This window comes from Calliopsis andreniformis, chromosome 9 (assembly GCF_051401765.1).
Source record: "Calliopsis andreniformis isolate RMS-2024a chromosome 9, iyCalAndr_principal, whole genome shotgun sequence".
Lineage (NCBI taxonomy): Eukaryota > Metazoa > Arthropoda > Insecta > Hymenoptera > Andrenidae > Calliopsis > Calliopsis andreniformis.
Window position 1 is genome coordinate 4237098 of NC_135070.1, and position 27302 is coordinate 4264399.

The following is a 27302-nucleotide window of genomic DNA, read 5'->3' on the forward strand; positions in this document are numbered from 1 at the left end:
TCGTTATTTGCTGCGTACTGTTGCCGCTGAATATGTATCCCCCCAACCATTGCGAATTTAAATGCCATTTACATAAATATTTATTCGACCAACAGCGTGTACGAGTTACGAGTTTGTGTACTACGAGTTTTGACAGAAAAGGTAACTCTTCCCTCGACATATGGGTGATATTTTAACGAGAACTCGAAACACCTCCTGAAGACCACTGTTTCAAACAATTCGCAACACGAATGATATTTGGAACAGCAGTTCCCTTTTACGCTGAGAACCTTGGGGATCTTTCGAATATTATTACAAACAGTGAAATACGATAATCATTCTTTATAGAGGTTGAACTTATTCGAATGAATGGTTTCTTGCAGAATTGAGTAGACGCGCATAAAAATTTCAATAAAATTTTAACTTTTTGAAGGATAAATACCCATTCCCATCCTCTACCTACAGTCACATTAATATTCGTACACGCTCATATGTTCCTGATTTCGAAGCCCTTTGTTTTGAATAATTATGCAACGAATAACAAAAATATATTGTAGAAGATTACATTAAAGTACGTACTTACGAGAGAATTGTACGAAGTGTGCACCGAATTTTTTGTTCAATTGTTTTTTAGATGCAGTAGAGGAAACAAAATACTTTCACAAAGTAGAAAGAAGCACCTTTGCTTTATTTTCGAAGAATTAATTATTAAAAATGTGAAAATTTCTGTGGATGTACAATTTAATTGTACATACAGTATGTGCGTACAATATAATTTCAGGGTGTACAACATAACAATGTCCATTATTTTTAGACCGTTTCCAATGACTTAACAGAAGAAGTTAATATATGAAATTAATTAGTACTTTGCCACCAATAAATTGCAATAATTTATATTTTCGAAATATTTGGAGAATATTGAAATAAATTGTGGTAGTTCAAGATAAATATACATGGAACGTCTAATAACTACTTGAACATGTACTAAAAACACACAGAAAAGGACTGAAACTAATTCATCGCACAGCTTCTTTGATAAAAAATGTAAAAGTAATCGATTTTTTAGAAAGAAAAAAATAAATTCTCCCCTTAAGTTAGTGTTCGATAAAAGTTTGTGAAACCTTCTGCATTTAAGAACACGAGTAAACAATAGAAAAATTTTAATTCAAAATATTGAACTATAACATTTGAGACTAGAGGTTGCAACCTCCTAATATTTGAAAGTCTTTATATTTAAATTTTATAAAAGAAATAAATTCTGAATAATACAGACGGCAAATAATAAAACATAAAGTCTTGACGTCATGCTTCTTAAGGAATAAATGTACATACGAAAATTAAAAAAGACTCATCTGCCTGGTAGCTAAGAAGATTACTCATCTTTATACAACGAAGAAAAAAAACAAAGAATGAAAGATAAGGTAAGGATAACTGATTATAAACCTGAATCGTACATATGTACCGGGTTGCTTGTTTTCTTTCTACCTTTGAGAAAATAAAAACTGTACAGTTAACTGGGACATTCACTAATGCTGCATTTTCATGAAGAAATACAATTACTATCCATAGCAGTACTTCAATATAAAAAATTAATTACGCACCTAAACAGCATATTCATTATTCCACTTTCCTATAATAAGGAGAAACAACCAGAACAATAAACTAGAACTCATTCGAATATTGTACCCAAATAAGTACAGAAAAATACAAGACCTCTGGCTATATCGATACTTCGCTATAAGGAATTAATTATAAAATTAAACAATTCATTCATAAGTTTTTTAATTTCCTCGCTGCCTTCTAAGAAGCACTTGATACTTTAATAGGTCAGAAACAACCATAAAACCACATTTTCATGAACATAACACTGCTATCAAGGTACATAAAGAAAAAATTAAATACAGACTTCAAATGACTCCCTTGTAAATTTACCACATCCCTAGTATCTTCCAGAAAACATCAAACATAAAACATAAACAATAAGCTACAGGAAATGAATGAAGAAATACGAAATTATTAGCCAGACTACATAATGCCTCGACTAACGCATTATTCGATTGTTTATTACCCTCGAGTACAAACTCTCAGGCATTTTCTGTATATAATGCTCTTTTCTGGAATTATTTCACAGTAATTAACTTTACTTTGTCAAATAATGACGCACATAAAAACATCCTACTAAAGGCACTCGTTTGTGAATGCGTTCGAACACCCGTTACAGAGGCTCTTTTCCTCCCCTTTTCCCTCCCCTCTTATCACGTATTTAATGTGCCGCAATGAGTGTATCACTTTTAACACGTTCTTATCACTCGCTAACCGCTTGTTCTACTCAATTTTATGATGCATTATCTCTTGATCAGAAATCTTTTATTGCACTCAAACAGTAAATCCTCTTTAAATTTTCCATCCATTAGAATACGTAAAGGCGTATTAAAATACGCAAAAACGCCAGGAATAATGTACAGTAATACAGATTTTCTTGTTCGCTGTCACTTTTCCTTATTCACGAATTTTTTGTGCTCGTTCATAATGACGTAAAGGATATTTTACAGCGAACGTGTAACAAAGAATATACATATTTATCTATATATCTCTCTATATCTGTTGCTTCACAGTGCGACCACAAAATAACGAGAAAATTATTTTTCCATAATACAATGAATAATCGCTAACCTAAATACTAAAAATGATGGGTAGATATAACTCGATTAATCGAAGCTCTATGATAGATTTATGGGGGTAAACCACTGTGACCACTAAAAATAAAAACTATTTTCGAAAAATTCTTTGAAGCAAATTTAAAACCTTTTCTGAAAAATCTTTAATGCTTTCATAAATTACATTTCGTAAGCTACCTCTTCTAAAAATTTCGTAGAAAAATATTAACTATTGTAAGCACAATAGAAACCAGCGAGAGCTTTCTAAAAATGTACTGAAATCAGGTGGTCACATAACTTTTCACTATAAGTCCTCAAAAGAAAAACCATTCTATTTTCTTAAGCTATAAGACAACAGCGTCAATTGCAAGTACGGATTTGAACAAAGAAATATTTGTTATAAAACGGTAGATTTGAAGAGAAAATATCAAGAAAATGGTAAATGTCAGAATTTCTTTTAACATTACGTAAGAAACAATTATTCAATCGAAAATTCTTTAAATGCAACTAAAGAGAATAATATTAGAAACCACCATCAAAAATTTGAAGTAAATCAGCTTTAAATTAAATGAACTATGGATACGCCCTGTTTGAAAAACATGGTTTGGAGAAAAAGCATTTAAATTGAAAGATTTAAGCGACGATTTACGAGCATTACGCTACGTTTAATAAAACTTCTGTATCTTTATCAGTTTTGGGATTTTTACTTGAATATTTTAAAAGACCATTTTTAAAACCCCAAATATTAAAAAGAGATAAACAAAGTTTTTATTATTTTTTTAGTCTGCCACAGTGGTCTCCCAGAAAAATTATTTTGAAAATTAAAATTTGTTCTATTTATTGTAGGCATTTACTCTTTCGATTTTCAGCATCAAGACGTATTAAAAGAGTATTCGTAAATTTTTGTAAGTTCAGTGTATTTTCTCGATTTCTGTTCGTAAGTCGTAAAGTCTACCTTAAAGCAGAAATACATTAACGTCACGTGAAATCACAGGCTATCACGTTCCATATGATAACACGCGACACTGTTGTTAGGACAGAAATTTGTACCACGTTAAAACAGTGACGCATATTTAGTAATACATCAGTTTCTGTTAATAATGAAATGTAAAATCTCAAGCAAGTTTTTCCAATTGAAAGAAAGATACAGAAAATGTTCCAACATTTCTCACTCATTTCCACAATAAAATACGTAGATCACCTTGAATACACGAAATAAATACAAAAAGAGAACGTTTATGAGAATATAGTCATTTAGCACAAGAATTACAGAAATATTTTAACATTTTAACAGGTACCATCATATTGTAATTTGTCGTATCTTTGGCCCATGTAATTTAGTAATTTTATGATAAAATTATGTATATAAAGTTGTATGTTTTCTTACATGCTCTATAAGCAATCCTATTTTTCAGCTCACATGAGAATCAAATTCTGAAACGACGTGTGAAATCGTAATGTGCTTTCACACGTGACAATAGGCGTAATACCATGTGACGTGATTACAATTTGTTTCCAACAGATGTAAAACAACGGAAATGTGTCGACTCACGGCCTACGAATATCGCATGAAATCACCAGACCGCGGAAGTTTATAAAATGAAAAATTTAAGTTTGCAAAATAGTACAGAATAAACAAAATGTGAAAAAATATACAAAATGTATAAAGTACGCGTTACAATATGTATTATTTTTTGAGAGTGAAAAAGGTCTGTATTTTACTTCCATTTCTTTAGTCGTATTTATGAAAACGTAAAATTTCCATAAAAATCCGCAGTCTAGAAATCACATAGCATATAAGGTCAAGTTTTAGAACAGCTACTTTTTCACCGATTTCAATCACGCTAAAATACGTTATCAAAGTCGTTATTCTAAACAACTTTTCCTATACATGTACCTAAAAGTTGGCCTTAGTTTCTGAGATATTAGCAAAAATATGTCCAATACGTCAGAGTTCAAAACAGGTCAATTAGCTTCAATGACTTTGACCTTGATGTATATTGTCAAGGACACTCTCCTGAGTGACCTACAGAAGGTTTTAACTGTTGCCCATTGTTTGTTAAAAAGTTATTAATTAAGAAATGAATCGCAGGTAACATACTTCATGAGACGTTTAAAAAAAAAATAGGAAAACTTATAGTTTAAAGCACGAAAAAAGTGAATCATCTATCATTATGTATGCATACATAATGTATGCAGCGGTTTCAAATTAGGTATAGTTGAAAATGTCACAATATGACATTAAAAAATATATATAATTTCATCGTAGGAAAGATCATCGCTCTGCACTAGCTCTTGAACAGAACGCTGGTGTAGGCATCTTAACAATTGTCTAAAAATGACTCCTTTAAATTGAAATGAAATTTACAGTAAATTAAAATATTCAACTGTGAAATCAAATGTTGAAATATAATCCTAAAATAAAGTATTAAAAATATTTATGTAAATAGTAAATGCATAAGACGAATTCGTGAAAAGCCTTGGAAATCGAGGAGAAAAAAAGAGACAAGGAAAAGCAGTAGTAGTAGTAGAGGGGAGAGACACTGCCCTGCTCGGATCGATGGAAAATTATATTAATATTCCCCCCTCTGGGTCGTCGTTCTTCCCTCATCGTGTACCGAAAATTATTCGAGTCGAAGCAGAGACTAGTCAATACGCGCTATGTGTATATGTTGTCCTAGAAATAAGTGATCGTTATTACTAACCGATAAATAAGTTCAAAATTTACTTTTCGCAAAAATGTTGTTTGTACATAAAGCATACTTTAATGAATCAATTATCAAGAAAAAACTACACGAGTTAAGAAGCTTCCGTTGAATCAAATCCCATTTAGAAATTTTGATGAAGAATAATAAATGACCCTTTTAATACTTAACATAAGTTAATACAATGAAAATATATTTCTTTGCAGAAGTATTCAATTCTATTAGAAATTTGATGTGTACATCAAATGTATTATTCTACTTTTCCTGATAGCTGAAAACAATACTATTTTGTGTTGAATCATTTCTTATTCAGGTTACAAGCATTGTCGAAAATCGATGCAACTTTGTAGAACATTTAAGAATATTTTAAACAAAACATCATCTGTTTCAATCGACAAAGCGGAGTGGTAAAATTTTTCAAACTTCGATTCTCAATTTCTGCAACATCTAGTAGAAATCAATTCGCATGACAAAGGGAATGAGATTACTGCTCGATTCTTAGCACTCTCTTTACAATACAATGTAAGCATTATGGTAATATAATAAAGGTCGAAAAAGGTGTTGACAAAACCTGCTTTTACTGAAAACAGACTTTGTCCAAGGAAAGATAGTGAAACAAGTGAACTTGTGTAAGTTATCAATCACTGAATTTCATGTTTGTGAAATGTATGAACCTTTTTGTAGCAGAAGATTATTTAAGATAGTTTAACATTAAAGAAAATAGATCCTACAGAGCAATTGTTTCAATGTAAAAAGAAAATATAACCTGTATTTTAAACAAATTTATTTAAGCTAACAAACTCGACCCAGTACTGCCATTTTTTAAAATTAATAAGTACTACGATCTGTACCAACAAAAGTTAACGTGTATTGTTTCATGGGTTTGTTCTGACAAGATCAGAAAAATAGAATACCAACATATGTATAACGTGGAACAGCTGAATGTTCTTGTGCTCAAGTCTAATGATACTGAGAACTAGTGTCAGGTGATAAAAAATCAATACGTGCTGCAGAGCGTCGTACAAGCAGCACATGAAGCAATCTGTTTCTTAATTCTGTTTGTACTTTCTATATTTTTTTGCTACACATATATGTAACATTACAGGTCTTATTTCACAAGGGAACTATCCAAAGTGTAACTCTCAAATTTTGATGAAACTTGGCAGATTTATAAAGTGATCGAAACTGTTTGATATGTATTTTTTTCATCTGCTATTATACATATTAAAGAGGTGGAAACTACACTCAATGTTGGAGTAGAAAATATATTTAATCTAATATCTCCGAAAGTATTAAAAACAAACAGCGTAAATTGTGCAATTTCGTACTTATAAATGACAAATTATCACCGTGTAAGCATTTTTTAAAAATACCTATTTGTTTAAAGAATATATTAAAAATGACATGCGTTTGTTGATTTTTCGAATAAAATATCGATATATTTCTTCGTAACATTTGCATGATATTTTGGAATTTTGAGTTTTTACATAGTGAAAGAAATAATTGTAATTAAGGTGTACTACATTTTGTATAAAGTTTTATACTAGAACAAATTATTTTTAAAAATTCATGTATCTCTAATAATATTTTCATTATCCTGTTATGATATGCATTGTTAATTGTTCATTAGATAGCAAATAAATGCCCCAGCTGAAGATGACATATTAAGGTCAGGTACCGGCATGAAATATATGAAAAGTTCAAAATGCAAATTACCACTGACCTTATTATTAATATAGTAGATGTAGGTAATTGTTGCTATATATCTATTATAAATAATGGTAACCTCTCCCGAGGTAAGTTACCATTAACCTTTCAGAAACATTTAAACGATTTAAAATTCTTTAAAAACATTTTTAATATTTAAAAGCATTTAAATTGAAGCTATTCTCAGAAACGCATCTTTTAACTCACATAATTCTATCATGCACCTTAACAATATCGTAAAATTAAAATGATTATTAACACATTATCTTACGAAGTTTTAATTACAATTAATGCAGAGATAATTTGCATTTTGAATCTTTCGCACAATATACGACAGAAAATGATCCTATCAGTCATCCTTAGCTGTGGCATTTATTTGCTATGTAATGGACAATTAACACACTCTCTGCAAGCTATAGCACGACGTCAAGCATCGATATTAATACCTTGCCAGAACATAATACGTTAACAATAAATATCATAACAGAACGATCAACATTATGAGGATATATAATCTTTTTTTAGATCATTTATTTTAGTATATAATTTTATACCAATTACGGATAAATCTTGATTACAATTATCCTTATTACAAGTATGTATTTTGTTTTGATCTAGAGTATCCACATACAAATTCACGAAAAAATTGATTAATGTTATATTAATCAACAAAAACATGATATTTTATCTATACCTAATAGTTACCAAGATGTTACACCAAGTATATTTTCCACCTCTAACTTTGTGGACGATTTTCACCCTTTGTAACATGGATAATAGCGAATAAAAGAATACACATCGAATGTTTTCGGCTACTTTACAAATCTACAACATTTCATAAAAATCAGAAATTCGCACTTTGGACAGATCCCTTTGTCAGTTATTCTAACGGGATATCACATGTTATATAAATACTATCATGCAAAAGGGTATATTAAGCGGAGTTATAATATACGGGATCCTGATACTAGTCTCGTGAATTTGAGACAAAAAAAATCGAAACAGGAAGGAGACACTATTTCGGTTTAACATTAAAACTATTAAAGCATGACTATTAGCAATTTAAAATGTATGACTATCCACTATAAAGGAATTATCTATATTTATTTTCATCAACCGTTTTACTTGAGTTCTGGTGAATTTTAGAGGAAAACACACGTAGAAAACCACTTCACGAAAAAGCTACGTTGTTTAAAACGATAAAAAATAAAAAATAAGAAGTATTGAATTTGCATGTTTCTTGTATGAATTTGTCTCATAGATCCTTACATTTTCCTTTAATTACTTTTTTTTTGTGATTGATATCCTGATACTTGTGCTAATTAATATTGAGGGAATCATAATCAGTGTACTCTAAAAATATTAATACCTGATTCTAAAGTTAAAGAAAGAATACTTATAAATGTTCCATCATTTTCAAATAGAGAATATTTGGAATAAGATTAATATTAATTGATGAAAGTGTCGAAGAAAAATTTTGGTTGTTTTAACTAATATGACTGAGAAAATATTTTAGGTACACACATCTATATACTGCATATATATAATATAAGGAATCCTAAGATTAAGAATCCTAGCATTATTTAAGAAGTGAAAAGATATTACATCATTCTTAGCTTTAAAATTCATTTCATTTTAATAGCATTGCTAATATCATAAATGTCATCGTGATCTTATTGGCACTAAAAAAGTAAAGATATGGCAAGAGATCTTACACTCATGATGCAGGTAATTTAAATTCAAAGCAACTATTACAGGTTGTTAGACTATCAATAATAATCAGAAGTTAAGACACAAGTTTGTGAATTAATAGCAAATTATTCTGTTGTTGCTACTAGCAGAAACCATCTTACTAAATAGGTAAAATCAGATTAAGGTGCATTTATAAACCTGTAGCAGACTAAAAATTTTAAATTCAATGAAGACAATGTCCCATTTTCATCACACGCTTGATAGAACTTATTAAAGTTATGGTCCATTTTATATTACAAGTAATTGAATTTTAGTAAAAGCCAAAGGGAAAAGATGAAAATATATAAACCCATAATTAAGTCTTTATATTAAATACAAAGAAATTCCATCATTTTTACCAAATACAATTATATAAAAAATTATTCTTGAAAAGACATTTTACTCCTGTAATTCTTTTAATAATATAATGAATTATAAAAATGATGAAGCAAAAAGAAACTGAATATTTAAACCATAAGAAGATTTAAATTTCAAATTTAAAAATCCTATATTATTTTATCACAGATCCAAATTGGTAAAAGAAAATTACGAAGTCATAAATTATTCTATCTTAATGAGTTTACTACTGTCATAAAAAGGTAAAAACAGGCTTTTTTAATTTACAGCAAAATGCAAATTTCAATTTGAAACTTCTATCGCATGTGTAAAACCACGTGTAACAACCTCATACATGCATAAATTACAACATACTACTTCAATGTTTATTATTTACTTTAGATCAACTCCAAAAGTTAAAAATGAAAGCACATAAAGGTACATTAAAATCTACATCTAAAATACAAAGAAACTGTTGTAGAACTAAAATCGTAATTCATCCCCTCTCAATGACTTTATTGCTATCATAAACGACTGTAATCGCGTTAACAATAAAGGAGTAAAGACAGAGGGGCGGAGGGTTTATGAATCCGTGGCAGAAGTTCGGAAAACAAAAAGCATCACACGCGGAGTATTAATCTTATTCATTAAAGAAAATAAAATTGTAATAAACGATGCCGATATCCGCTGGATTCTTTTGCAATCGTAAAATAAGAGTTTCGAAGCAATAGCTTCGGCGTAAGTCACAAGAAAACACGAGTCATCGTAAAACTACTTCCGTTTGGGGAACAAAAGCGGCTTTACAAGAAGACTTACGACATGCACGGAACGTAACTGTACATGCCCCGACGACTATCCCTTTTTCCCAGTTTTCGTGGAAAATGCCATCAGTCACGAAACGTTACATCTTCGCCCTATCAACCTTGCATCGACCACATACAACTAAAAAAATTGTCCTGACAATCGAGACGACACAGGAAGTGTCAACGTCTCGCGAGAAGCAACATCACCACGGTCATACAACACGACGTCATACATGTAAATAGAATATTAGCTTAACGATGAAATGAATCTCAGCACAGAGGAAACTCATTAAAACGAGCAATCTTAATTTCATACACTTTCTTAACATACAAGACAATCACTCTACGTCAGTGACACACGAGTGACGGTTAACGGTGGGTTTCCAACGTGGTCCCGTCGCTCATCGTCAGCCGCAATATGGGCCGCCTCGAGCATCCGTCGAAACGAAAAATTCGTCACCAGGAACTTCATTCACTGCTTATCGAACACGTTTTACGCGGACGCACAAACACGGCCGATCGCGTGTGACATGAATGTACATGTACACACGGAGATAAACAATAGCAAGGCGAGAGTGTCATCCCTGCGAGGGACGGCACGACACGCTGCCTCCTTCGATCGACGATCGGTTCGACACAAATTCACGCACGAAATCCCGCGAACGGCATAGGAGCTCTAGGGCTAGGTACGCTAGGTAGCAGACCGACACCTAGATTAGACGGAATGGGGCTAAAGGGAGAAAGAGTTGTAGGGCACCGTGGAGAAGTTGGTACGTGCAGGCACGCTTACCTTTTGGTGGCGTCGAGCAACGCACCCTGGAAGCACTTGGCACCGTGGACGAAGGACACGACGATGATGTCCGGTAGCGCGGACTCGACGGTCACGAGGATCTTGTCGCCCCTGGCGAGTGTGAGCGCGGACAGGGCCATCGTGTCCGCCGCCATCTTGGCTCGTTAGAATTATTACTCCTCGCCGTGTCGAGGCCCCGTCGTCTCTCTCTCAACGGATGACGTGAGGAGCGGCTGGGGCTGCCTCACTCTCCTTCGTGTGTACGGAGGCCATGGGCTCCGCGAGGCATACTACGGGTGGGGGAGACGGGAGGGAAGTCTTTCTGGCTGTTTTGCTTGCTCGCTTGCTCGCTCGTTCGCTCGCTTGCTTTCCTACCAGCCTCCACCGCCAGCCGTGCCGCGCCGCGTTTCACGTCCATGCACAGCTGGGCACTCGCGGCGACCGCGCATGCGCCGAATGCCTCCTCGCCATGCCGACGCAGGGGCGTAATGTGATGTCTCTGGCACCCTGAGTCTTAGCTACAACTTTTGTATATTAGAGTTCTTTCGTCTTATGCGGAATTTAATTTATCTATCTGTTATTTCAAGCGTTTCTGTTCTTCTCTTTCGTGGTACATTGTTACGAGAAATAAGCGTTCCTTGAAAGGATCTAAATTATACTTTGCAACCTTAGGCTGGCTGTGTAGTTAATTTGTTTGGGTAATAGGAGAAAAATAAGAAGTTATGTATACTTATTATAGTAGAAATTGAAACAGATAATGTTCATATTGTCGAACAAGGAAACTGATTCTGTAATGATGTAGTATCAAGTATACGCAATAAAATTTTCTTATTTTGCAATAAAGTTACACAAATGTAAGCTGTGAGCGAGAAATTCTATCATTTGCGTTCTTTAATAGGTAAAGCTTTGAAATGAATCTCGCGATAAGAAATGATTTAATATATCGTGTCTACGGCACTGTGCTACTTTGTGACAGGTCTGTAGAGAGCATCTATGATACCCTTCTCCTATGAGAGAAAACGAATCTTGCAAGAAGAGTGCCGTCTGTTAGAAGATGAAATTTTTCTTCGAAGATATGGATGACTTTTTTAGTAATTAAACAAAATATGTCCCTTCACAATTTATTTTGTCCGAGGTCAAAATGCTACCCATTCGATCTTTTTCACTGTTATATTCTCCCGCATGTGTTCCCGATCTAGATATACTATTCGTTATACATACATACATACGTGTACACTTTTTGGAAGTATGCACTCTTTTCTCCATGGTGTGGTAGACACATAGAGTGAAAGAATAAACCATTACTGTTTAGAAAAGCGTGTTCCATATTCTATATCCATAGATCTGTTTCATTAGTAGTCTCACGATCTCTATTTCTTCATCAGGCAAACGATTTGACATTTATAACTCTTTTATGAGTATGCTGAAAGAAAAAGAGAGGAAACAAGAAATACGAAGATAATCCGTAATTACATAGCACTCCCATTTTTATTGCGTTATACATCGCTAGATTTTACAAAGGTCATAGTGTTCTTTGATTTTTAACTGTAACAGGGACACAAAGATCACGAAATCTATTCTCATAATCAATGTTAATCGAAATATGATTGGGCATGAATAGGCCCTATCTATAACTATATAACTAGCTTTAACTTCTTTCTATGTGTAAACTATGTTGTATATGTACATGCATATGTACAATGACTCACAAGATCATTCCCATCTATTCGGAATGTTAGTTACGTGTGAGTTACTGCGGTGTATTTTGTTTTTTACTCGCTACAGTTTCAGCTTCCACTCTTTTCCAATTTCCTTAATTTTAATATGACAGATAAAATATCTCTAAAATTTAAACGTGTGAAGTTAATAATCCTTCCCGAACAAATGAATTACTGTATTAACATTAAATTAATTAAATATGATCAATCATTTCTGTTATTAGTATTTATTATTGTACTATTTACTCGAAGTATATAAAAAGACGATATACAAAAATGTTGAAAATTATTAACTGTAAGAACCGTCACTCAGAGTATGCAGAAAGGACCAAGCACCAGTCCAAAGGAAATAATGTGAATTAGTATTACATCATAAATATTACGAAACAATAACTCGTAACAATTTTAGCTACAATATAGTAACGTGTAACAAACGAGGTCGAGCTCTACTTTTCGTGAAATACGGTAGTGTACAGCTTACAATTAGCCTTGGTTCTATACATTAACTTTTCGTGCAGTGGTACAAAACAGGCGGCAACAAAAAAAAAGATGGGAATACATATAATATAGTCTACGAGCAAAGAAAATGTAAAAAGAATCATGCCGCACATTTCAAAAATTTGACAAGACAGTCCGTGAACTTGATTTTGCTACTAACCCTCTGCGCTGAGTATTACTTAAACTTTCTCCATTTATTTGCTTCGTTTCATTTCACTACGAAGAGGCCTTTCAGTATGCAAACGAAATGAAATGTTGAAGAGAAAATGTGACAGTGAAAAAGTTCGACCATGGGTTCAGTGAAAAATTACCAATAACACCAATGAATTTTAATCTCGTATAATCGATCCATACTTTATCAATGTTGGTTCACAAATACTTAAGATCTTATCCTAACAAATACTTCAATATTATTGCGCAGCTCAAAGTATTGCGTACTTCATATTGAATGTTTAGGGTGTTCTTCAAATTAATATCTATATACATAGTTAGGAAACGTGTGGTTTAATAATTCTGCCACACAAAAGCGCTATCTTAATAAATGTTTTCAATCTAATCAGAACTTTAGTTTTTTGAAAAACTTGATATTTACGATAAATTTTCAGAATTTGTTGTAGATAATAAACACAATACAATTCAATTGTACTTTGCATTTCATGTTTTACAAAAAATAAATGGGAAATAAAGGTTACAATTTTCAACGTACATACTTTTGAAAACACCTAACGTATTTTTTTCGAACATCTGCTTTAAAAACATTGAAATTTGATGATATATATTAGAAACTTTTATATAAAATAAATTAGAAAGTAACATAGTATGAACAATTGTAAAAAGTTACTTTATAACGGATATCAAAGTTTTTGAACGAGTTAATATGAAATGTAATTATATTCATGAATCCTATGTAAATTCATTTTATCTTCAATAAGACGTAACTATGTTTGAAAATTAATGTGACAAATAAAACAGATGGATTATCGTATAAAATATGCATAAAAAAATATACATTGCACATTGGATTACTTTTGTACTTCTGTACTCGTGTTATTGGAAGTTAAATTTGATCAAACTAAGTTGTTAAATTGCAATTTTGTTCGGCCCACACGTATTGAGAAAGCTAGCCTTGAGGAAATTGACAGTTGTTCGCGTCAGCTTTGTATATTCAATTATAGAGTCACATTTTTTACTGTTTAGATTTACCGTTCTGTGAAAAAACCTGTTTGACAACAACAAATAAATTATTGAAAAACTAACTTCAAAAGACGTCTTTGACTTTAAGAAATCAATTTCAAGTGACATAATATTAGAATAACATGCATACAATATGATATAAAATAAAATTCATACATGCACCAGTGACAACTAAATCGTATACACATTTCACGTAGTAGGAATACTACAATCCACATTATCTGTTGTTTCTAAACGTCAAAATAAAACGAAAATCAAGAATAATGAAAGTGCAATTCAATTTTCGTTAGCCAATTACAAGCGCTTAATTAAAAAAGACAGTGACTAGGCAGAAGGCATTCTCTTCGTATACATATAGCTGCGGTAGAATTATACGACGCTCGATCTAGACAGTGGCTCTATGACAATTACTATTCTCTATGGTCTCATCTCTGCCATAGTTTTATGCTGACAATGGCTATTCGATTTGCTAAGCTTCAAAAGAATTTTACTCATTTCTAAACTGTATTTTCATTTTATTTTTGTACTTAGAATCATCCCTTAAATTCTTAATTTTCCGCACTTGTAGGACACGTTAAGTTGGGTCTACACCAGCGAACAATTCGCGAACACTGTTCACACACAATCTTTGCAAACAGTTTACAAACTTTTTATCACTTTTACTCGATTTTTTCGCGAACACCAAGAATGGTATGCGAACAGATACACGAATAGATCATTTCTAGGAAATTTAATTTCCATACTGTTTACGAACTGTTTACTGGTGTAGACCCACCTTTATCAGTTGAACACTGGAAGGTTTGGTTAAGAAATGGTGCCGGTTCACAATTGATCTGGCATTGTTGACAGACTGTTAATTTAATACATTTTATTGCATCTCTTACGATTTAACTTTCACAAAGCTTCAAAACTTCCAGATCTTTGTAAGTAATGGATCACGGATTTTGAAAACTTTACAAAAGTTAAACCGTAAGAGATACAACAAAATGTATTAAAACATTTTTGTTTTATTTTTGCCTTTTAATACATCTGTAAAATTACATAATTCTCTGATGGTTAGTTTAGCCTATCGCACATGTTTTTCAAACGTGACACAACTCAAAAATATGTTTCTCAGGAAAAGCAAAAAATTACTTATGAGCTTAGAAGAACATTATTTATTACATATATAATACTGACATAAAGAGTAGTTTTACTTAATGAAAGTTATCCTATTTGAATAAATAGTCTAAAAAATAGTTACATGTTACTTGTATTAAATGATTTTCTTGTCATTATTAAAATAATTTTTAATTTTTATTTCAAGAGTTCTTTGAATAAACTCTACAATTTTAATATTCAACTAACAAATTGTTCACAATAAATAGAGATGTATTTACCAAACTTAATTTATAGTTGTAATTAAAAAATCACGGTTTCTAACTTGTATCACTTTTAAAAGATATGTTCATTTTATGAGATTATGATTGCAAAATGAAGGCAGATCGGACACGATGTCATGGGACATTTTGTAGTCCAATTTGGATCACCTGCCACCCTATATCGAAAGCTATATTTGTCACACCCTGTATTATAGTTACATATACAGGGTGGAACATTACTGCAGGCTAAGTTCTTCATTCGTAGACAATGAAAAAAGTTCATGTGCACTTATATCCGGAAACGCCTAGTTTTTTCGTTATACTATGCTAGCTCGAATCCTGTAAGAAATAAGAAAAACGTGGGATACGTTTGAAGTATAACTTCTAGACACAAAGCAATGAAAATAGTTCAAATACACATGTGTCTCAAGACGCATAAATTTTTAGGTACACGCTTTTTTATATTGCGTAAAACTCTGGCCCATTTCTTGCCTGTACGATATACTATCTCCTTTAAGACCCTACTAGACCCAGAGATATTCTGGCCTATTGAATGAGTGTCAAACATTCATGGATCTTAAAGAAAGTATCGGATATATGTGCACATGAACTTTTTTCACTGTCCTCGCGTCTAGAATCTGCCTTCCAAAATGTTCCACATTTTCTAATACACTCTGTATACATAGTTTAAAGGAATCATAGTAGATATTACTGTGATATAAACAACATATTTCCTTCAAAAAATAAATGTATGCATCATAAATCAATCTTAACAACGTGATTTAAAGCACCGCAGTAAACATCTGAAACAGTCACGTGTGACTCGCGAGCCGTGTTTTCGTTATTATTGAAATATAAACTTATCGTCACTGAATAATGTAACTTATGAGATTAAGTGATTGTACAGCCCAAATAACGAACTAATACAAGGGAATATCGTTCCAAACTATAGGCTTAGGCATATATATTATAGACAGAGGCGTATATAACGACGATAACGAGAATAAAAGAATCCGTGCTAGAAGGAGGAGCGCAGGGATGTATTTACATATGTATGTAGTTGGCGCTAGCGTAGGGCGCCGTTCTGATCAGCTGGTGTTGCGCGTTTGCTGATGGCGGAGACCAGAACGGAGTAGACGCTCCAAAAGTGATACGTGTTTCACGGTAAGTAGACAAAAAAAAGAAGTTACGTCTATTATGCACACAGCACGTTGCATAAAAAATAATCGCGTTTGAGCAGATGAATATAGTGTGATAGAAGGTGAACAGAAAAAGAGCAGGATTCTCGCCGGCCACTTGGCGTTATCATTTTTGAATGAAAATGTGCCGGTACCCCGATGGAATTGGGTCGTTCGTCGACTGCCATCTCCGTCTGTTCACCTTGGATGGTCGATAATCGCTCCAAACCGCGAAACGCCACAATCGCTGATAATCGGCTCGAGAACGAGATCATGCGAGTGTGTTATCGTGACGTTACGCGATGGCCGCGAAATGTGAACCACTAGAGATGTGAGGGACGAAAACGAACAGGAGATGCTAGCACACTGTGACTGACGTGCGTTCGAGTGACGTTCTTTAGGTTATACCGCATTTCAAGTGAAGTCGAGATCTTGGCAAAGTGGGGCCTGCGAAACGTGTGGTACGGGTATGCACAATTGACTATCAAACTCTGCCGACTAATTGAGCGGCTCACATGTGATGATAATATCAATCGATGGATCAATTTCAGCATTGTCTGCTCGTTTTCCATTATAATTCACGTACGTGGTCTGCGTTTCCCTTTCAAATCTGAACGTAGGTATCGTCACATGAGGAACAGTGTCAAACAATCGATACATTTATTCTTATTAGGTCACAACGATCGTTTTGAATGTGCAATATTAGGACCAATGCACGCGAGCGATATTTTGACGTACAATTTCGTTGTGATCATACGTTTTTTTTTTTGTTTTACCAATTACAAGCAATGAAGACAGATGTATGATCGTAACGAGATCGTGCGTTAAAATATCGTTCGTGTGCATCAGGACTTAAACATTGTTACAATGTTGCGAAAGCATTTAAAAATTAATTTTAATAAGCGGTACTGTTTTTTCGTCCCTCTGTTTCGTGTATTTAGGATTATGATCGAGTAATAAAAGTGGAGCACAGTAATTTACACTTTCGAATAAAACAGCTTACAAAACTGATAAAACGATATTAGCGAGTCAAAGTAGAGAGTAAAACACAATATTTGTAAATTGAATAATCAAAATTGTTGAGCATGTTTGTACAGAATATTATATTACATAATATTATACAAACTATTATTCAGTTAAATAGTATTATATGATTACCATGAACTAATATTTCTCTATATAATATTTCTCTAGCATTATTCTTAAACTTAATAAGTTATTAAAATTACATGTACATTTAATATAAAAAAAGAAATTAAAGAACAATTCATCAAGTATAATTTATTGTGTGTTTTTAAGAAAATATTTATACTATTCTGCTAATAGCGATAACATTTTGAATATACATGTATAATTATTTCAAACCATCGAATTCATTTGCACAGAGGCATTTTGAAATGTTCCATTAATAGGTGTATTCATTTAGTTTCTCACGACTTTTCCTTGTTCCACAACTACGTTAACAGAAAGCACTCATTGAGCATTAACTTAATCAACGGTGCACACGTCTGTTGTAAAGAATTGAGGCAAGAGTAGCCCTCGATCGAAGAAAATGGGGGAAGAGAGATTGGACATAGAGAAACCACTCTGGGATGTCAACACCTTCGTAGGTAGATGGAAACACTTTGCTTGGGTGACTGACTTCCGGACCTGTATCGTCCCCGAGTCCGAATTGTATAAAGCAAAGCAGTTATATGAAGACTATAAGTAAGTATGCGACGTCGTGGGAGGATAGATTATGTTTGAGCAGAGGCTAATTTCGTGGAACACGAATAAAAGAGGAAATGTGAGAGGCTATATACGGGGCGACACACTTTCATTTTTATTTATGGTTTTCTGAAACAAATTTGAAAGGAATAAACCTAAAACGAATAAATTAGGTAATATTTTAACGGGTAATCGAAAAACGAATTTTCATTTGATATAATACACATGACAAGTACTATCATAAAGATATTCATTGTATAATGAGCATTACGAAATATCCCATAAATTCAGCAACCTTTTGCAGTTGAAATGAAGTATATTCAAACTTGTATAATAAAATTACTTCGAGCAGATGTACGGAAGAAATTTCTACGTTTAATATTAACCAATCATATCTTTCCTGATATTTTAATGTTTGTTACCTATTTAAAGCGATAAAAATAAAACTACATTCACGGAAAACTGAAAGTTAATTTCAAAGAGCTCTCGACACTTTTTACAAGACAAAAATAACATTCTATTTAAACAAAGCGACGGCTGGATCACTCCACATAAAATACACACGAGGCTTGTAGTTTCTCGGGTGTTACTATCCAAGTATCTTTTCGAATATTCATTAGGCGATCTTGACTAACGATCATTGTACAGATGGTTGACCATGTAACTTATATGTATAACAGCATCATGGTTAGAGGAATAATTTTATAAGCAGCGGAAGCAATAAGAAAGTTATACCCAATCAAACTTTTCAGTTTGAAGGCTTAATGGGTCATTGCACTATTGAAAATCGCTCTTATTGCAAAGGTTACTGTCCGTACATTGATTTTCGTTTTTAGTCAACAAACTAGTCCTGAAACGAAGTAAACAACTTACAAAAAAATAATTATATCTAAACATATGTTATTAAACAATATGAAACGTATTCGATTGTTGAGTGATTATTAAATATTAATAAAATTGATGTGAAATAATAGAATGAAATTTCAAGTATCGCAGAAATGATACGTTGCAATCTTCATTTCGAATATTAAATCTCCAATTTTTTAAATTTTGTACACATAAACCATAGAAATATGTATATGGACCATTAACATATTTATTACTTTAGAAATTGTAAGTTGTACTTCTGTGTAATTTTGTGTGTGCAAAAATTACAACGCGAAATCGAGCATATTGTAGAATTGTTTACTACTTTTTTTTCATGTCTACAAAAATCAATAGTCAGTTTATCCTTTAGACTTGGGAAGGAGCCAGCTGGTACAACCCGGGAGCAAATCATCTATGCTAAGAAGCTTTACGAGTCGGCCTTTCATCCCGACACCGGTGACCTGCAGAATGTCTTTGGCAGAATGTCTTTCCAAGTGCCAGGTGGAATGGCTATAACAGGCGCTATGTTACAATTCTACAAGTAAATCCTGTTACATGCTACACTGATGACACTACACATCTATTTTTTGGAAAATAGAAAGATAACTGATAAAATGTAATCTTCAAGGGATAATCATTTTTTTGCACCATTTATAGATTTTTATAAAACTTCATTATACCACAAAACTTCTAGTAATTTGTCATGCCACGTTAGTAAATGCGCAAGGTCTAATAAAAAATGAGAATTATAAAACTATCTTTCAGTTTCACCTCTAATGTTTTGAAAGCCCGTATAATATCTTCTCTGATCGTGTTTATAATTAGTATAAAACTTTCTTCGCGTTGTCCTTATTAATGTATCAATTAATCTGACTAAAGAAGTTATTGGTTCGTGTTTAAAAATTACATTTTATCAGTTTTGGCTTTTTGTGTTTATAATACACGACATTAAAAAATGATTCACCTCTTATTTGAATATAAATACTGTTAATTAAAAGTAATAGAAGCAGGATAGACAAAACGAGATACATATTTAGGGTTTAATTATATATAGTGAGATGTTTAGTATAACGTATAATAATTTTCATTTACTAATAACTGATCGTTTTCAGTAAAATTATTGCGTTTAAAAAAAAAAAAAACAAAACATTTATTGCATCATCGACACTGAGATAACAACACCTACAAAAGCTATAGCAATGAGAACCCTACTTTGTCTAACCTTCCCCTATCTAAAGATCTGTTATTCATTTACAATAACGGTTGCAGAACAAATACAGCTGTGGTTTTCTGGCAATGGGTGAATCAGTCATTCAACGCGCTAGTCAATTATACAAATAGAAATGCCAACAGCCCTACAACAGAGTTACAATTGGGGGTTGCTTACGTGAGCGCTACTACGGCGGCTATGCTAACAGCAATAGGATGCAAATCATTTTGGTCGAAACGCGCGAATCCACTTATGGCAGTAAAGTAACATTTTTTTCTCTGAAAATACTAAATTATAATTTTAAATAGTTCTCGATTGTATATTCAACGTGATTCTCTTGTCAGTCAATGAAAAAACAAAGACAGTGCCGCCGCGCCGTCTAAACACCATAGCGATAACACTATGCTTATATCTTTACATATGTGATATGTCAACAAACTTTCATTTCAATTTCACGTATATGTATACGTACACACCCATTTTCACAGGAACGAAATCGGTCACTTATACAGAAAAAATGAATTATCTGAAGTTATTGAAGTCTCTTGTAGATTTTACAAAAATACTCTAAGAATACTCAGTAAGAATCGATTTTATAGACTTAACAAAGTTGTTCTTATTGTAGTCAAGCTACCTTTATTAATTTTACAAAGGTCCATAACAGATTCTACAAAAATCTGCCCTTAAATCTACTTAAGAGACTTTTGTAACACCTGTATGGCCATTTTTTTCTGTGTATGTATATACTAGCGAAGATTTCTCGAATTCAAATTATTGCCGTGTTTAAGCGGTGATATTATTTTTGAATCTATTAGCGAGAGAATCACCCTGAATAAGTTTCTTAGTCCAAACTTGGTGGAATTTTCTTATGAAAAATTATATCCTTTAATTTTAGCGTTACGTACCGTTTGCTGCTGTAGCTGCAGCTAACTGTGTGAACATTCCTTTAATGAGGCAAAACGAAATAAGCAAAGGAATTGAAGTTAGTGATGAAAACGGCAATAAAATTACAAAGTCTAAGGTAGATTTCTTCCATTTTCTATAATAATATAAGATATACTGGCAAATGTAACAGCACATGCATTTATTTTAGCTTGCGGCGATCAAAGGCATTAGCCAAGTAGTTATCTCAAGAATCGTTATGTGCGCACCTGGCATGCGTAAGTGGATACTATAGATTTAAAAAAGTAGAAAATATTATTAGATTAAATTTCATTAGTGCTTCATAATAAAATTTAATTAACTTTTACCAGTGGTTCTTCCACTGATAATGGAAAGATTGGAACGATATTGTTGGATGCAAAGAATCAAACCGCTGCACGGACCGATACAAGTTATGCTAGTTGGCTGTTTGTAAGTATATCTGAACTAATTTTATTCGTAATATTATGATATTATAATTAGTATATAAAATAGTACATGTTAAAAATTAATGAGATGCGAAATTTTATTTCACTACTATTTTAGCCTAACAGTTATGGTGCCTACCGCGTGCGCATTGTTCCCGCAAAATTGGTAAGTACAAATAATGAAAATTAAATTATTTCATTTTATTACAGATAATTACGTATATGTATAACTGACTAGTTATTTAGAAATACGATTTTAGCGATAGTAACATAATCGAAAATTGTTAAATGGATAATTAATTCCAAGAGTACATACTGTCCTCATTTTTTTAATTCTATATTAAATATTTATTATAATTTTAAAAAGTCTAGTTAATTGTAATACTAGATACTTCAAATTAATTCAAAGAGCATTGAATTGAATAAATGAAAACATTATCTTAAGTTTAACATTTACATCCGTTGCATTAATAACAATTGTATAATTATTAGGCTGATTACAAATTTATTGGTAATCCACTTGAATTACCCTGCACACTTTATGTTACAGTTCGATCAAATCGAGTACAATACAACGCTGGGAACCCGAAAATTATGAACTTCTGAAGAAAAACTGCGGGGCAAATATACCTATGTACCTGTATTTCAACAAGGGTTTATAATGTCTAAAAAAACTAATAGTCACGGTAAAAAATATCTTTCGGAAGATTACCTTCTGTCGTCTTTTACAAGGAATATAGCGAATTAAACTAGTTATGAAATTGAAAAGATCTTCAGATACAGTTACAATATTTGCATTTCTGTAGTTTTCTGCTGGCTCAGAAAATGAAACATGTTCCGCGGAGAATGGATACAGACATCTCACCGATCCATAAGACAATACATACGTATGCATACGCGACAATATATCTTATTTTTAAACCTCGTTATATGGTGCTAATATCACAGCACTTTCTGATACTTAATTTGCATTTCTACTAATAATGATCTTACAGTAATAGAAAGTAAGAATTATGAATTTCAATAATTTACATTGATTGAACCTTATTGTACACAAGATGTTTTAAGAAGCAATAATTGATATTCATCAAATGCTCAAACGTCTTGTTTTAATCAATTTAGGTAAATATGTTATTCAATAAGTGTGGCATCAAAATTGTTATAAGTCGTTAATTGGTCAAAGCGTATCTTTCAGTTACTGTTGATCTTTTACTATTGCTACCTCTTGAAATTGTTAAATATAATAGAAAATGCTGCCATGTATATTTTAGTAAATATTACAATAAATCTTCGAAAATGGAAATTGAGTTATTCATTTCATTCAATTGCTGACGATCACATTAACGTTTATCAACATGCGTACAAATTACCTAGAACGCATAAATGTATGAAAGAAAATACTATATATTGGGTCGGGAATGCGTGGCTTGAGTCTGTTGCGGCATATAACCAATACGTTCTTGGATTTCACTTTGCGGCACTTTACCACCCCACGGAGGAGGATTGAATGTTGGCTGTCTCTCAGATTCTTTCTTAACTTCGAGAGCTTTCCGCATCGCCTCGTACTCTTGCAGATCATCTAGTCGTAAGTCGATTCTCGTCGGGCTGCGCCGTATCATTTTACTGAGAAAAGTTTAAGACACCTTTCATTTAATATGATAAACCGTTGCACCCCGATCGGTACATCAGGGAATGTCACTAATGCATAGAGACTAAACGAACGAACCTTCTATTGTTTCTTTAATCCTCAAGCTGCGTAATCTTATGCAACACTTATAAAGAAAGAGCGAACGTTTGCATTACGAAGGATCACAATATCTCTTTAGAAATATTCCAGGACAATATTTTTGGTCATCTATATCGTTTCATACCAATTTCAAACTTTAAAAATTCCTTCTTTTAGCAGTTTGCTATGAATATTTTGCCGATATTCTGAAAGTTTGATAGACTTAAGATTGTTGTTCCGATACGTTACTAAAAAACCGCCTTTAACTTTTTATAAATTATAAATTTGAAGAAAAGAAATACATATATATACATAGTACTTCTATCGTATAACATAAAAATAAGCACATACGTAATACACAACAAATATTTTAATTAATTGCAAACATTTAGAAACTAGGAGCAATAACTTATTGCTCATAATAAAGTATACTTTATTACATTGAACAAGACGAAGACATACAGTTAAAAATGATGATCATAAAATTTCGAAAGTAAAATAAATAGAATTATAAAGATTATGAGTTAATAGAAAAATATCGAAATCGAAAATTTGAAATGTTGAAACTAGTTTGAACAGGGCCCAAAACTCATTTAAAGACACCCCTGGACCTTGGGTTAAGATGGCGGATTACAAAGAATAGATAACTGACCAGTAATAATTCCAAAATAAATAACTCTATTAAAAATGTATGAATTACTAGGTCGTTAATTTTTGCGAAAATGGCATTTTTTAGACGATGTTTCACATAAATTATTTATAGTTTCGCATCATTTACAAAATCAGGGTGAAAATGTGGGTACAACAAGGGATTTGGCCGCCGTAAACACGCTTCCGATCGAGTGCTACAATTTTCGTTAATTTTGCGACGGCGGCAAGCACTCCCCCTTAGTAAATTGTAAATAATTGTAAATTAAGTACCAGGCAACGAAACGCCAACACGAAAGGATGCTTTACTTGGAAGATTATGTTGAAAGTACGTAAAAACGAGGCATGCTTTGCTTACCCAGCTTCTGAAGAAAGTTACTAACCTTTCTAAATATACTCGCTCGTAAAAACATCAAAAGTTTTTCCCAAAGCAAATACCTTTGTAGATATTGCATTATCACGCATAATCGTTTCAACGTAGCTTTTAATTTTATTCAAAGATTAAATATTGTTTAATATAAATAAGTACTCACTTGACGTATCGTTTTCCGTGAGTTTTAGGTTAGTTATATGTTTCTCGAACGACTAGTACTCATTCTCTAGTCTTACTGATGTTTTGAAATGAAACTAATCACATAATATATTTAACATATAATGAATGATCATTCTGATGATTGAATTTGTTGAGTAGATAGTACTTGTTATGAAAGGCATTAATCTTTTTATCCTAAATGTATTTGGTTATGTTGACCTTTTACGGTTTCAGTGATTGAGCACTTACCACAAGAATTGAGAGACCGATTCACAGAAATGAGGGAAATGGATTTAGGTGTACAGAGTATGTACCACTTTATACAATATAAAATCTTAACGTTATATTTATTTAATACAATTATGTCTTGTTTATGAATTGTCCTAACAAATACTCCAATTGTTGCAGATTCAATGGACAGTTTAGAGAAAAAAGTAAAGACTTTCTTTTTAAATGCAAAAAAAATGAAACCTAGTGAAAAAGAAGCAGAATATGAAGCCATTAGAAGAGAGTATTATAAGACTTTGGAGGATGCAGATGAGAAGGTGCATTTAGCTAATCAGATGTACGACTTAGTAGATAGATATTTGAGGAGACTAGATCAGGAGCTGCACAAATTTAAAATGGAGTTAGAAGCAGATAATAAAGGTATCACAGAAATATTAGAAAAAAGGTCATTGGAATTAGATCAACCTCCTACGAATAGTAGTCAAAAAGAAAATCGATATAGCTTTACATCATCCAGTAGGTCAAGGGATAATCATAGTCATTGTAAGTGTACTTTGTTCTTTTACTGAAATTTGTATGTTGCCATACATATGCGAAAACCTTTGCATAATCATATGAATTTTTACAGCTCGAGCAGAAAAGAGAAGAGATTCTAATGCATCTTCTACTTCGATAGAGAAACGCTTAGCTATAGAAAAAATTTCACCAAATCTTCCTGAATCACGACCAGCTTCTGCAAATTCAGGACCAATTATTGCCGCTACGAGCGTGCCATCCACCCCTACTGCAATTTCGAATTCTGTTGGCTCTGTAAGTTATAATCTTGGTCATATAGGAGCTGGTGGAAATGCCATAGCAGCTGCAGCATCCCAAGCAATTGCTGCAACGCAGCAAATGCAACAAGGTAGACGTACAGCCAGTTTGAAAGCTAGTTATGAAGCTATCAATACTGGTGGCGTACACGCAGCCGAGTTTAGTAGAGAATTAGCCGGCGCTGCTCAAACTGCTATTGCAGCTATACAAGAAACAACTAAAAAGCATAAGAAGTAAGAATCTCTTATTGACAAGTTATATAATTTTAATGAACGTTATTTCGTCCATTTATTGCAACCAGAATTGTGATGCATTTTAGAAAAGTAACGTCCGCCGTTCCAAGTTCGAGTGTAGTTGCTGCTGCCACTGTGCAACAACCAGTATCACCTCCAGTCATAACTACGAATACACAAGTGGTGGATTCGGATAATCCAGACTGGACATATGATCCAAATGAACCAAGATATTGTATATGTAACCAAGTATCCTATGGAGACATGGTTGCATGCGACAATTCAGATGTATGTTGATCTCTTATTCTACAACCACGTTTGTTCATCGCTAAAACGAAAATTTAACGAATAATTTTTCTATTGCACTTTTGCAGTGTCCATTTGAGTGGTTTCATTATCCATGTGTTGGTATCACTGCTCCACCAAAAGGCAAGTGGTACTGTCCTCAATGTACATCTTCTATGAAGAGACGCGGAGGTCGGAAAAACTGATTATACTATAATCAGTGCGAATATAATGAAAAAAAATTACTACTACCTCTTAGGCACTGTCCGTCAAGTACCAACTTAGTTAGGAAGCTGTTAATTCTGATTTTATATGACTTTTTAAATGTGTTTAATGTTTAAGACATAATCTTAATCTGGTCTTGGTCTTGTCTCATGAAACTCAAATTTCTGTTTCTAAAGCAGAAGAGAGCAGTTTTTTTACTGCGTTTTGTAGATAAAACGAACAGTGAGATGGTGCAAAAAGTGAGTAAATTCCGTTTCGAAAAGTTTGGTGTATGATGTTACTACAATATGTTTTTATACTTTTTGCACCATTCTATACTATGACCACATTAGATAGTTTCTACAAATTTACATTGAAAAGTAATATTTCTCCTCTGGACACGATACAATCAATTGACTGATATCAGAGGCAATTTCCACTGTGAATGTTTGAAATTTACGTTTCTAGTTTAACGTGATGTCAAATAACATTCATGTATTTACGTACTCCTGTTAGTTCAGACGTGCTTAATGTTTCGCTGGATTGACGACTGTGCGAGCTATAATGTTTTAAGTGTTTTACGCTTTCAGAAAAAAGAAAGAGAGGAAAAAAAGGACGATACAAACAGATCTTGAAAATACTACTTTCGAAACGGTGGAATGTAGCAACTTGGTGTATAAATAAAGTGATCGATGCAGATTTACTATTTGTATTAATGTCATTTGTAAATATTTCCCTATATTTTTCGAATATTTTATATGTGTACAAGGTAATTTTAATTTGTAAAATCAGCGCAAGGTATTTTCTTTATTCTTCAGAAAGCCAAGTCCATCGAAAATAATG

General features: G+C 32.8%; 4 protein-coding genes across 12 annotated transcripts in view; 2 read left to right on the forward strand and 2 right to left on the reverse strand.

The window, feature by feature from the left end:
* LOC143182923 (uncharacterized) overlaps positions 1–11114 on the reverse strand; it is a 62043-nt gene extending 50929 nt beyond the window's left edge. For both annotated transcript variants that reach the window (XM_076384248.1, XM_076384247.1), the window contains exon 1: positions 10709–11114. In XM_076384248.1, the coding sequence (XP_076240363.1) occupies positions 10709–10863 (155 nt within the window). In that variant the 5' untranslated portion in view covers positions 10864–11114. The remainder of the gene's footprint in view (positions 1–10708) is intronic.
* A 1364-nt stretch (positions 11115–12478) lies between these two features.
* On the reverse strand, positions 12479–24538 carry LOC143182981 (anaphase-promoting complex subunit CDC26). 4 transcript variants are annotated; one of them, XM_076384331.1, is made up of 4 exons: positions 24438–24538; positions 23517–23722; positions 23161–23413; positions 12479–12550 (listed from the first exon to the last, which is right to left on the reverse strand). In XM_076384331.1, the coding sequence occupies exon 3, from the start codon at positions 23407–23409 to the stop codon at positions 23191–23193; it is 219 nt and encodes a 72-aa protein (XP_076240446.1). In that variant the 5' UTR covers positions 23410–23413; positions 23517–23722; positions 24438–24538; the 3' UTR covers positions 12479–12550; positions 23161–23190. The 4 variants fall into 4 exon arrangements, with proteins under 4 accessions (XP_076240446.1, XP_076240445.1, XP_076240443.1 ...); XM_076384330.1 differs by lacking the exon at positions 12479–12550 and adding an exon at positions 15428–15818; XM_076384328.1 differs by lacking the exon at positions 12479–12550 and having other exon boundaries at positions 23041–23413.
* On the forward strand, positions 16588–22993 carry Sfxn2 (sideroflexin 2). Of its 5 annotated transcripts, XM_076384323.1 has the most exons (11): positions 16588–16643; positions 16720–17124; positions 17209–17273; positions 18124–18364; positions 19602–19772; positions 20501–20699; positions 21337–21462; positions 21535–21601; positions 21695–21794; positions 21909–21956; positions 22341–22992. In XM_076384323.1, the coding sequence occupies exons 4-11, from the start codon at positions 18210–18212 to the stop codon at positions 22450–22452; spliced, it is 978 nt and encodes a 325-aa protein (XP_076240438.1). In that variant the 5' UTR covers positions 16588–16643; positions 16720–17124; positions 17209–17273; positions 18124–18209; the 3' UTR covers positions 22453–22992. The 5 variants fall into 5 exon arrangements, with proteins under 5 accessions (XP_076240438.1, XP_076240437.1, XP_076240440.1 ...); XM_076384322.1 differs by having other exon boundaries at positions 16720–17273; positions 18177–18364; positions 22341–22993; XM_076384325.1 differs by lacking the exon at positions 17209–17273 and having other exon boundaries at positions 18177–18364; positions 22341–22993.
* On the forward strand, positions 24091–27158 carry Ing3 (inhibitor of growth family, member 3). Its single transcript, XM_076384321.1, has 6 exons — positions 24091–24492; positions 24931–25002; positions 25105–25467; positions 25553–25970; positions 26057–26258; positions 26345–27158. The coding sequence occupies exons 1-6, from the start codon at positions 24465–24467 to the stop codon at positions 26459–26461; spliced, it is 1200 nt and encodes a 399-aa protein (XP_076240436.1). The 5' UTR covers positions 24091–24464; the 3' UTR covers positions 26462–27158.
* The last annotated feature ends 144 nt before the right edge of the window (positions 27159–27302 follow it).